General features: G+C 41.4%; 1 protein-coding gene across 1 annotated transcript; it reads right to left on the bottom strand.

The window, feature by feature from the left end:
* Window positions 1–726: 726 nt before the first annotated feature.
* LOC137989310 (uncharacterized) lies at window positions 727–7,463 on the bottom strand. The gene is made up of 3 exons (XM_068835137.1): window positions 7,235–7,463; window positions 2,368–2,517; window positions 727–2,066 (listed from the first exon to the last, which is right to left on the bottom strand). The coding sequence occupies exons 1-3, from the start codon at window positions 7,461–7,463 to the stop codon at window positions 727–729; spliced, it is 1,719 nt and encodes a 572-aa protein (XP_068691238.1).
* Between the last annotated feature and the right edge of the window lie 5,037 nt (window positions 7,464–12,500).

The raw sequence follows: 12,500 nt of genomic DNA, 5'->3' as shown, positions 1-12,500 counted from the left end.
AAGTGATGACCGGCAACCTTTCCCAGACATTCGTGACGAGGTGTTGCTTGTTCTCACTCAACAGGCCGAGTGCCGTGCATATTCGCTTCCGCTCGGCCAAGGCCTCGGCGGTGCAATACGTGCCCAGCGACATATGATGATCTTTGAGATTTTCGGACAGCATTCGCATGTAGGCCTTAAGGTTGGCGCGAACGGAAGGTTCGTCGTTCGTTCGCAATTTGTCATAGCACTCCTTGAGCTCTATTTCCGTCGTTCGGACCCAAGCGTTTTCGAATGCTATTCTCGCAGCCTCTCGGCGTTTATGCTCTCGGGCTTGCCTTTGCTCCTCCTCATATCGGTCCAGTTCCCTCGTGACTGCACTAGGCAACGGTTCTTCGGGATTCGAGGAGATGAGTTCCGCGTTCTGAGTGGACACGCCCTTAGTTCTGAGCAGGGTCTTGCGCCGTTTGTGCTGCTCCTTTCTGTCCTCTTCCGCTCTGTGCCTCTTGGCCCTCTCGGCCTGGAGCATGTGCAATACCTGCCTGTGACGAAGGCTATCTGGCTGCGGGCCTCTGAGATGTTCCTCAAGGGCGTACAAGACGTCACCCGCGTGACTGGCATCTGACTGGCTATCTGAAGCTTTCGAGTCGCTTTGCTCGTCTTGGTCCTCTACAGGAACTGGCGCGGTGTTCTCGGTCATTATCTCCTCCAACGACACCGACTGTAGTGCTTCTTTCTCGCTCTGCTTTAAGGCACCGTCTTCGTACAACGAACGCTCTTCGTCTGTTTCTGATTGGTCCTCCTCGTCGGTTTCACGATGTTGTGAGTAGCCGCACGTTTTGTGGGGTTCGCCAGTCTCTTGAACTGGTACGTGCTGAGCCTTCTGTCCATGGCGGGTTGATCAGACGGTCCAAAGTCGAGCTTTTTCTGACAAGTTATCAACATGGGACAGCGGTTGATGAAAGATTTTGCCCTCTGATACTTCACGTCGTGTGCGGAATAACCACCCTGTGTCAACGTTTTCCAGTCGTCGATATCTAGGGTTGATTCCGTAGCCTCGTCCAAGAATATGACCTCGGTGAATGGCGTAATCATCGATTTATTAAAGGCACGCTGTTTGGTAACCGTGGCTACGTTTCCGTGATGTACGAGGCTGAGGATCGGGAAAAACAGGCTTGTTTTGCCGCTGTTAGCGTCTCCGACTAGACACAACACCTTGTCCTTGTGTTTTTTCTTATTGTAGTTTAGGAGTTTGACAAACTCTTCGCAGAAGCCACATACGTCGTCAGGAGTGAGACTGTTTTCCAAAATCTGGCGAAAGTATTTTGCGTCGGGAATTTGGTTTGGCTCGTACGGGCAAAACGCTCTGGGTGATACCTTGCCTATTTGGTGTTCTTCGATGGCGTCCTCGACGAAATTCCTTCCTTTCAATGACCAGCAAGCGCCGTTGTTCACTTCGATGAGATCGTAATCCACGGTTAGTGGTCGAAACAGCTCACAATAAGGATCCGACAACAGGTCAATGATTTTCTTCATCTGCGGAAGCATCCGCGACTTAAACTGCTCATTGGTGGCCAAGGTGTTTACGAAAGCCCTTGTCTCGCACTTGTATGAAAACGTGAACGTGGATCTGGGATCTTTCTTGTAGATTTTTCCTCTGTAGGTAGCATAGCCAAGTTTTCCCATGGCGATTGCTATATCGTTAACCAGGATTGCGAGTTTATTTGACAGCATCTTTTCGTCGTCGCACGGTGGCTGGCTGGTGGACGCCTGCGACGTCGCCGTGTTGGACTCGAAGCCAAATTTGTCCAGTTGTAGCTTTGCCGCGGTCAGACGTTCGATTGCTTTCAGCAAGGACGCGTGAAACTTCTGATTAACCAGGGTCACTCGCACGACGTTTTCACTGCCACAATCGTCTAACTCCTGGGTGCATAAGCAATCCTCACCGATCAGCTTCCTGGCCTCGTCTCTGTAGGAGTGTTTGTAAGATGATCTCACAAGGTCTCGCATGATAGGATTTTTATGATCTTTGAACACTTTGTAAAGTTCTGCCGTGGCTGGAGATTCCTTTCCATCCTGGAACTGCACTTGTCGAATACAAATTAAATGGAACAATGTCTCAGAACATTTTCACGATTTGTTTTGCTACCTGCAGCACTGTGATTGTGCTTGTTCCTTTTCTTTATATCTCGCTTTACATTGGATTGCTAGACACATCTCAAGGAGAGCTCTCAAAGAAAGATACGACATTCGTTACCTGGGTTGCTGTGACATCCAGTCCGCAATTTAGCAGGGCCTTGTGAACCGAAATTGGGCTGGCAGGGGCGCCATTTATTGTAGTCAACGCGACCCAGTATGAGATTGCGGGGCACAGTGATTTGTTTATACTTGTCAAGTTCCCTTCGAGCCACTGTTGCGTCATGGAACTTGGCATGTCATCGCCAGAACTACTCTCATCGTCTGTTTCTTCGTTGATGCAACAGTGTTTCTTCTCTTGGCTCGAAATGGCGCTAAAGAAAAACGCTGCGTTGTGGATACCTGAAACACAGCACTGTCAAATGCGTTCAATTTCATTTTTGATACTTAAAATGTTCTCCAAATTTCCTCGGAAACAAAGGTATTCCAATAAATACTGACCTGAAATAGCATTGTCGCATGAATCACGTTTGCTGCAAATAGAAGTCCACGCCCTGCCCAAATCTTTATCTTTTGCTTTAAAAATACATTTTGCGCTTATGATGCTGCACCTTCCGCTGATAACTGGTAAGAGATAACACAGTGCAGCGCTCTTTATCCCTTCACTATTTAGCTGTCGGCACGGTTGTCTTGTGCGCTGCATTTTCTCCTGTAGCTCAGATGTTGTAAAATGATTGCGTCTCTTATATAGTGGATCAAAGCAGTGAAATGTTGACGCATAAATTTGAAAGCGCTGCCCGTGATAATAATGATCAACGATGCACGAGAGTTTACTATTTCTTTGTCATGTGTTCACTTGCAACTTGTCGTCAAATAGGTGTCACACATCATGTAACTGTCGAATGGGTGTGAAAAGGGGCGTTTCTAATTTTGTACCTTAAGTACGTTTGACTACCAATCCCGCACAATGATGGTGTTTCCCACGGGAAACCCAAAGAAATAACAGATCAAGTCAATGAAACACAACATCGATACGATCGCTTGGCTTGTTTACTCAGTCGAGCCACTCCTGTTGACCCAGCATGGTTTTTGCGATTTAACACTTTTCCGAGATAAACTCGCCATCTAATCAAGGAAATCCAAAGCACAAACAATGCAATCAAGGCTGTTATCCTAAACGGGTAATAGCTCTCTTTGTTGACAATAATTCACAGAAACAACCGGGAAACCCGACACATTTTGTGCAGTGATTTAGGACTAAATTTTAACAGGAATGCATTTAGGATGTTGCTTATGGCAATCCTTCCTCCTTTGTTCACGTCACTGAGATCAGGCTGAGTGACACATGCTTGTAATCTTAGCAACGTGTTACTGGATATTGAAAAGTTATCAGATCTCTGGCAACGAAGACGACATCGATGCAGAAGAGCAAAATTTCTGTCATCAATTAAAATGAGTTACACTATTGGTCCTAACAAGCAACTAACAAGTAACCGTCCTTTTCTGCGTATGTTGAAAACTTGGTTGACTAAAATCTTGTGTATTTCTGCTTCTTTGCTGCAAAAATTGGGTTTACCTCGGTGTAAAAACCTGTGAAACTCTTTCTTTGTTTTGTTAGCTCGTGGTAGGGTTAGGTTATTGTTTGATGTTTTTTTGCTCTTTTGTTTTCCTTTGTGCTACGTCATCTGTGAGTTTCGCAGGTTTTTACACCGAGGATGAGCCCAAAAATTAAGCTAAACCAGTGAAGCACCACGTGTCCGGGAGATCTGGAAAATCCGCGTTTTCTGTGCACGCCGAAAGCTGTTTGACTAAAATCGTAACATGAAGGCTTGACTGCTGATAAAACTCAAGCCGAACCAGGAAAGAAACTTTTGCCCGGGAAATCCGGAAAATCCGCCTTTTCCGTGCATGCCAAAAAGTCATTAAACTGAAATCAATGTTATTAAGGAATGACCGCTGATAATAATCAAGCCGAACCAGTGAAAGGCCTTCTGTCCGGGAAATCCGGAGAATCTGCGTTTTCCGGGCATGCCGAAAAGTTCTTAGAATGGAATCGAATAATAATAACAATAATAATAATAATAATAATAATAATAATAATAATAATAATAATAATGAAATCAAAGGCATTAAGGAATGACCGCTGATAAAACTAAAGCCGAACCAGGGAAGAGCCTTGTGTCCGGGAAATCCGGAAAATCCGCCTTTTCCGTGTCTGCCGAAAAGCTCTTAGAATGAAATCAAATAATAATAATAATAATAATAATAATAATAATAATAATAATAATAATAATAATAATAATAATAATAACAATAATAATAATCATAATAATAATGAATGAAATCAAAGGCATTAAGGAATGACCGCTGATAAAACTCAAGCCGAACCAGGGAAGAGACTTGTGCCCGGGAAATCCGGAAAATCCGCCTTTTCCGTGCATGCCAAAAAGCCATTGGACTGAAATCAATGTTATTAAGGAAAGACCGTTGACAGAACTCAAGCTGAACCAGAGAAGAGCCTTCTCACCGGGAAATCCGGAAAATCCGTCTTTTCCGTGCATGCCGAAAAGTTATTCACACCACAGGTAAACAATTTTGGTGATTACGGAAAATACGGATTTTACGGATTTCCCGGAGATATGAATATTTAATGATTAAACTTGCAGTAACGACTGACTGCTGTCTGTCACAAACTTTTACTTGACCACGGAAAATACGGATTTCACGGATTTCCCGGAGATATGAATATTTAATGATTAAACTTGCAGTAACGACTGACTGCTGTCTGTCACCAACTTTTACTTGACCACGGAAAATACGGATTTCACGGATTTCCCGGAGATATGAATATTTAATGTTATTCCATGTTAATATATTCTAATATAATATATTACTTCTCTTTTTTTCTGTAAGTATCTATATAATGAATGAATAATCAGGACACGATCATACTTTTGCCTCTGGTTTTCATACAGGTCTGTTTCGTACAGGACGTTTAGTTTGTCCTGCACTCATCAGTGTGTAACCAAGAGTGATTTTATTCGTTGAAGATTACCGCTTTTTAGTCATACATGGCCGTTCGTGCTGCACGCTCCTATTTACCTGACGTTCTTCAATAGGTATTTCTCATTGTGTCTACATTTACTAATCAACTCGTTGCGCTTATTGAGTGTTGCTGTTTGCGGCTGGCACATGAGAAATACCTATTGAAGAACGTCAGGTAAATAGGAGCGTGCAGCACGAACGGCCATGTATGACTAAAAAGCGGTAATCTTCAACGAATAAAATCACTCTTGGTTACACACTGATGAGTGCAGGACAAACTAAACGTCCTGTACGAAACAGACCTGTATGAAAACCAGAGGCAAAAGTATGATCGTGTCCTGATTATTCATTCATTTGTAATTGCCCTACCGCATGGTATAGAGCACTCTTAGTACAGCAAATACAAGCCTACTTAACGTATATACATATACGTTATATACTTGCAGAAAAAAAGAGAAGTAATATATTATATTAGAATATATTAACATGGAATAACATTAAATATTCATATCTCCGGGAAATCCGTGAAATCCGTATTCTCCGTGGTCAAGTATAGTTGGGTTTCAAGTGAAGTTATAGGCTCCCCTACCTTGTCACCTTGAAAGAAAATTTCCCGGGAGGCCCACGCCTTAACCACGTAAATCACCTCTTCGATGGCTGTGTTGCCAGCATGGTTGTCCTGGTGGTGTAGTGGTGATCACACACGACTGGTAATAGGGGGACGTGGGTTCAAATCCGCTCAGGGCAAATTTTCTTTCAAAACATTTATTCAGTTAAAAATATGATTATTTGGGGTGTGCATTGTCAGGGTTTCTCTCCTACACTTTCTCTCTCTCTCTCTCTCTCTCTCTCTCTCTCTATATATATATATATATATATATATATATATATATAGATACTTACAGAAAAAAAGAGAAGTAATATATTATATTAGAATATATTAACATGGAATAACATTAAATATTCATATCTCCGGGAAATCCGTGAAATCCGTATTTTCCGTGGTCAAGTAAAAGTTGGTGACAGACAGCAGTCAGTCGTTACTGCAAGTTTAATCATTAAATATTCATATCTCCAGGAAATCCGTGAAATCCGTATTTTCCGTGGTCAAGTAAAAGTTTGTGACAGACAGCAGTCAGTCGTTACTGCAAGTTTAATCATTAAATATTCATATCTCCGGGAAATCCGTAAAATCAGTATTTTCCGTAATCACCAAAATTGTTTACCTGTGGTGTGACTAACTTCTCGGCATGCACGGAAAAGGCGGATTTTCCGGATTTCCCGGTGAGAAGGCTCTTCCCTGGTTCGACTTGGGTTTTATCAGCAGTGAATCCTTAATTCCATTGATTTCAGTGCAATCACTTTTTTGGCATGCACGGAAAAGGCGGATTTTCCGGATTTCCCGGACACAAGCTTCTTCCCTGGTTCGGCTTGAGTTTTATCAGCGGTCATTCCTTAATGGCTTTGATTTTATTATTATTATTATTATTATTATTATTATTATTATTATTATTATTATTATTATTATTATTATTATTATTATTATTATTTGATTTCATGCTAAGAACTTTTCGGCAGGCACGGAAAAGGCGGATTTTCCGGATTTCCCCGACACAAGGCTCTTCTCTGGTTTAGCTTGAGTTTTATCAGCGGTCATCCCTTAATGCCTTTGATTTCATTCATTATAATTATAATTATTATTATTATTATTATTATGATGATGATGATAATTATTATTATGATGATGATGATGATGATGATTATTATTTTTATTTGATATTATTCTAAGAACTTTTCGGCATGCACGGAAAACACGGATTTTCCGGATTTCCCGGACACAAGCTTCGTCCCTGGTTCGGCTTGAGTATTATCAGCGGTCATTCCTTGATGCCATTGATGTCATTTCAATCATTTTTCGGCATGCACGGTAAACGCGGATTTTCCGGATTTCCCGGCGACAAGGCTCTTCCCTGGTTCGACTTGAGTTTTATCAGCATTGATTTCAGTCTAATAAATTTTCGGCACATAATACGTGCCTATCTGCAACGAAAACACTAAAGGAACCGGGAAGTACGGGGAACGATCTTCTTCTTCTTCTCCTTCTTCTTCTTCTTCTTCTTCTTCTTCTTCTTCTTCTTCTTCTTCTTCTTCTTCTTCTTCTTCTTCTTCTTCTTTTCCTTCTTCTTCTTCTTACGTGGTAGAATGTTGATCGTGTTTTTTATCTGGGATAGTGTTGGTTTCTTTCCACGGTGGTATGCCAAATACCAGTTCATAGGGTGCACGTGTTTGTTTTGTTGCTTCATGTTCCTTTTTTGTAAGCAGCTTCCCCTAGTACCTGACCCCAATGATTTGGGCTTTGTTTCTTTTCTTTTAAGGTATTTCTGGTGTTTTGCTTTACTGTTTGACTGTTCCTTTCTACTGAAACCTTAATTGAATTGATGGTTTTCTGGGAGCTCCATAAAGTTGAGTGATGCTGCTGTTCTTGCAGAATTGGGACATCAGAGAATTCTGAAATTGCCGTCCATTGTCAGTCGTGTGTATTTCTGAGGGAATCAAAATTGCCGGCAAAATTGAGATAAGCATGCCAATACACCTTCTGCTCGCTTATTTTTCAATGGATAAAGCACGAATATTTCGTGAAATGATCAGTCATGTGGAGAATCCGGTTGTGTTTGCGATGACATGAACATGGACGTAGATTAGTAAGTTTCTAAGGTCCATTACGTCCATTTGCAAATGCATGTGTTCGGAATCCTCCTGCTTGAATAGGGGCTAGAACGAGAGGTCTGGCGGTGATCGACTTTTGTTCTTTGTGCTAAGCAGAGTGACACAAAGAGTTGTATTACTTCTTCTTCAAGTGCATGGGCTTGGCAAAGAACTTGGTGTAGTTGACATTTTTGAACAATTTCTTCTCCGTTGTGGGATAAATTTTGGCACCTTGCAGCTTCCATCCATTTCTTTTATTAATTGGTCTGTCCTTGCTGTCTTCATTACGTGTTTCCAACCACTTCACTGCATCATTGTAAAAGTTATTGTCAATAAATATATGCTATTTGCATGCCAACTGGGAGGTCTGTATAGCGAAAGACTGTGACCTCGGTCTTGAAAAAGACGTTACTATACGGACCGACCCTTAGCTGGTAAATAACGTTTTTTTTTTTCTCTCCCTCCCTTCCTCTCTGAAATCACTTTTTAAGGTAATTCCCATGAAAACGACGTACTATCCAGATTGTTTTCAAACTTGGCACAATTGTTACTCATACACAGGACATTAAAAATTTAAAAAAAATGCAACAAAAAGATGGGGTCACCAAGCTTGTTTTCGCACTGTATGCGCTTTATTCTAATTAATGTTTTCTTCCGAATTTTGCGAGAAGCGTTCGAAACTAAATCAACCGGAAAAGTTGTTATTATGCAGCAAAAGCTACTGAATATTACTGAAAACTTGAACCTGTTTGTTTGTCCGGGCTATAATCTTTAAGTAAAGTGATTTCAAATCTCTCAATCTTGCAAAGAAATGTAAAGAAATTGGACCACTACAGTCATCACCTTGCACTCAGTGTCAGGCTCCAAATGCAGTTTCACGTCAGACACCCTCGGGACCAAGGGTAATGTAAGTGTCCGCTTACGGGAAGTGTCCGCTTATGGGAGGTTGAAAAAAAAATGCAATAGAGGGCATCAAGAGAAAATGACTGGAAAGGGAGGGAGGCTCAGGGCGTTGGCCGGGATATGTCATGTCCACGAAAGTTATTTTTAGACTAGCGGAAGTCTTTGTTATAGCGGAAGTCTGTCCGAGGCGTCCGCATGCAGTCTTGCCTCGCTCACAGGTTCTTAGTGAAAAGAGAAAATGGCGGCGCACGTGGAAGGCTGATGAATATTTATTTTCTTTCAAACATTAGATCGAGGTTGGCCTGCATGCAGACGTCTCGGAAGACAGACTTCCTCTAGAACAAAGACTTCTGCTCGTCTAAAAATAACTTTCGTGGACATGACATATTCCAAGGGCTGGACCGGGAGCCTCCCTCTCTGTCCCCTCATTTTCTCTTGAGGGCATAAAATACACCACAACAAGTCTTTTAAAGCATTTAATTAAAACAACTTGTAATAAGCCATTTTTGATATATCAAATATTCAGCTTGATAGTGAGGCAGTGAGGACAAAAGCAATTAACACGTTGGAATAAATGTGAAACATACTTGCAAGTCATCCACTTCTCTTTGTTTTTGTTCTCTGAACCTCTCTTTTAAGCTGAATTTTAGTATATCGAAAAAGGTCCATTGTGTTTCAAGGTGTAGTCAGGCCAAACACGACTCTTATTGGTCAAGATAGGACATTCAAAGACATTAGAGCTTTGTTCTAACAAGTACATCATTCAAAGATTTCCCTTTTCTATATGAAATTCGGGGAGGGTTTTTAAAGATTTCTCTAAGTAAGGGCTGGTTTTGTATAAGATGCCATTTGTTCATTAGAATATTTTAGAGATTGGGTGACGAAGTTCCTGAAGCGTGCGTTTAACTCAGCAACAGTTCTTATTACGAGAAAGCGGATAACAAAAGGAGCAGGATATGGGATGAAATTGCCTTGCGACTTTAAATTTCAAGGAGACAAACTTTCGTGCGACTGGTTTGAAGAAAAGTTAGAAAGGGAAACTTTGATGTACTGTAATAAAAAATAAAAAAAAAAAACAATTGTAATCAGAATGACTATGCTTTGTGTAGGACATTGCGTGATTAAACCATTAAAATTAAACCCATTTCGTTAGAAATGTTCTTGGTATTGTTTACTGCCTGCTTACGAGAGGAAATTTTTTTAGACCCTGTGGACCCCAAATAGGTGCCGGTGTCCGCTTACGGGAGGTTAAATATATAGTAAAATTGCCGGGGCCGCGGTTTGGTGTGCGCATTCGGGAAGTGTCCCCTTACAGGAAGTGTCCCTCAGTGGAGGTTCGACTGTATTGAAATTTTGTCAAAATACAGTGAAGAGAAGTGAAGCGAAAGTAACGGTACGACCAAAGAGCTCTGAAGATTCCGTTTTCTCCTTTGAATCGTAAAGCTTGCACTCTATCCCATTCGCAGAAGTACAAACGTTGTTAACATTGATTCTGGGTTACACTACAGGTGATAGGTACAGGATACGTATAAGAAAGACTGCCTGGCTAAAAAAAGGTTGCCCGTCCTATAAATAGTCTGTGCAGCACTGAAGAGTTCCCGTAGGAGAAAAGAGCTTCGAGGAGAGTGAGATTTGGCCGCATTCTATATAACCACTGGGAACTTAGGGCGACAGAAAACTGATGCAAAAAGACTTGTTCGATTGGCAAAAGGAGAAAGGAGAAATAAATAAATTCATAAGCATAAGCAATCATTTCACGCAGCGTCCACTGCCAAAGTGTGCTAAACTTGCTTCTTGTCCGCTCAAATTTATCCATATTGATTCATTGAAACCATTTGTCCCAGAGAAGTGTGGTCTTGTCGAGAAACCTTTTCAAAGTTTCGTAGCGTAAGCACTATCATTTTCTATTATTTTCTCTTTTTCCATTTGAAGCTGTGTCGAGAAAAGAAAAATCTGTTAATATTACCGGCCTAAAACACCATGACCAAATGGAACAAAAGGCTCCGGGGCAAAAGGCTGCAACATTTGCTTCAACATGTTTAGTTGAAGTTGAATGAGTTTAAAAATCTTTAAACTTTGCTTCAACAACGATTTAACATTTCTTTTGTTTTCGCGAATGTTGAATAAAGTTAAAGCCTTTTGCTTTTGCATTGTTGGGAATGCGCGTGCGCACTAATCGGTCTCTCGATGACGTATCCATGTCCGTATCCATAGAAACAAGTTCATGTCCATAGTAACAACCGCGGCTGCAGCCTGGGACTGAATGCCAGGCCTGTGGTGAAGCTTTGTTGAATCAACTATTGAAGATATGTTTTTAAACTGTTTGGCCACCCCAGCAGTCAACACGCTTAAAGAAAATCAAACGGATGTTGAAGTAAATGTTGAGACCGTTTTCCCGGGCCTTAAGCTGGGAACATTAATGTTGATTTTTTGATCTTTAAGCTTTCCTGTTCTTATATGTAAGAGCTTCAGGCACAACAGCCAAGGAAGTGGAAAACTCTTAATTACTACTCGAACGCATAGGCAGATAATAATGGGGACCTTTAGATCGGAGGAGCGAGGAGGACTACGAGTACGAGTTTTCTGTTCTGAGCACGTGCACCTTGAAAAGTGTCGGCCTCCAATTCTTATGCGCATGCTCAGTACGAAAAACTCGTCCTCGTAGACGTCTTCCGATCTAAAGGTCCCTAATGTTTGCGTTATTGCTTACCACTTTTAACAAGGCTTCCAGCTGTTTCATTTCCCTCTCTTTATCGAAAGTAGATGCGGTGTAATTTGCGAGGTCAGCCGCCGAGTACTGTTCTAACGAAGCAAAGGTGCGAATGCCGATTTTGGGATCCTTACTGTCACACTTCCTAAGAGCTGCAATCTGTAGAAGAACAAGTGTTTCAGACAGTCAAAATAAAAATAAAAATCATGGTATTTTTTATTCCTGATTTAAATGCAAAGCCAATGGCCAGTAGAAATGCATGTCACGTCTTAGTTGCTTGGCAATTCTGGAAAGGAAATTTAAAAGGGATGAGGTAGCAGGTAGAGGTTCAAACCTGCAACATCATCGGCTTCGTTCTTTTCCAAGCCCGCACCCAGTTGGTTGAACATCGGGACTACGGTGCAGGAGGTCACGGGCCAGCCGGACCAGCACTCGGGATCTTTAAACAACGGAGGAGAAAGTGTTGCCTTAGTCTTCTATAGCTTGCGAATGCAGACGTACTTCGGCCATCGTTTGCCCTCTCCCTCCTTCTTCGCCCAAACCGTGCGTGATAACACTAACATAATAGATCGCGATGATAACTGGAATCTATTACTATATAAAGAAGCTTACCATATTAAGCGTCTAACACCATTTCTGAACAATGGCTTAAAAGCCAGTAGAGAACTCCGCTTATTCTCCTGACAGTTTCGTTTCTTTGTTTTTCACTTTCACGTGATTATACTGTTGCACAATCTCGCGGTATTTAAATTCTGCTACTTGTATCCCGCCTTAGTCCGAAGATGATATAGATTTATATCGAAATATTACAAGCACATAACATCGTTTCCTTGCATTTGTTGTCTATCAAGTTTAGTCACAATGCAATCACTCGGTATAGCATTTATTCTTTATTTACTAAAGCTATCAGCAGGTAATGGATTTTGAATAAATGATTGCCTTTTTACCGCGCCTTGATCTAAAGCTTTTTAGGGTGATCTCTAAAATTAGCCAGTCAAAAATGCGTGAGTGAAAGGCGTGT

This window comes from Montipora foliosa, unplaced genomic scaffold, assembly GCF_036669935.1.
Source record: "Montipora foliosa isolate CH-2021 unplaced genomic scaffold, ASM3666993v2 scaffold_451, whole genome shotgun sequence".
In the NCBI taxonomy this organism is placed as follows: Eukaryota; Metazoa; Cnidaria; class Anthozoa; order Scleractinia; family Acroporidae; genus Montipora; species Montipora foliosa.
This window is presented reverse-complemented; position numbering and strand designations above follow the sequence as displayed.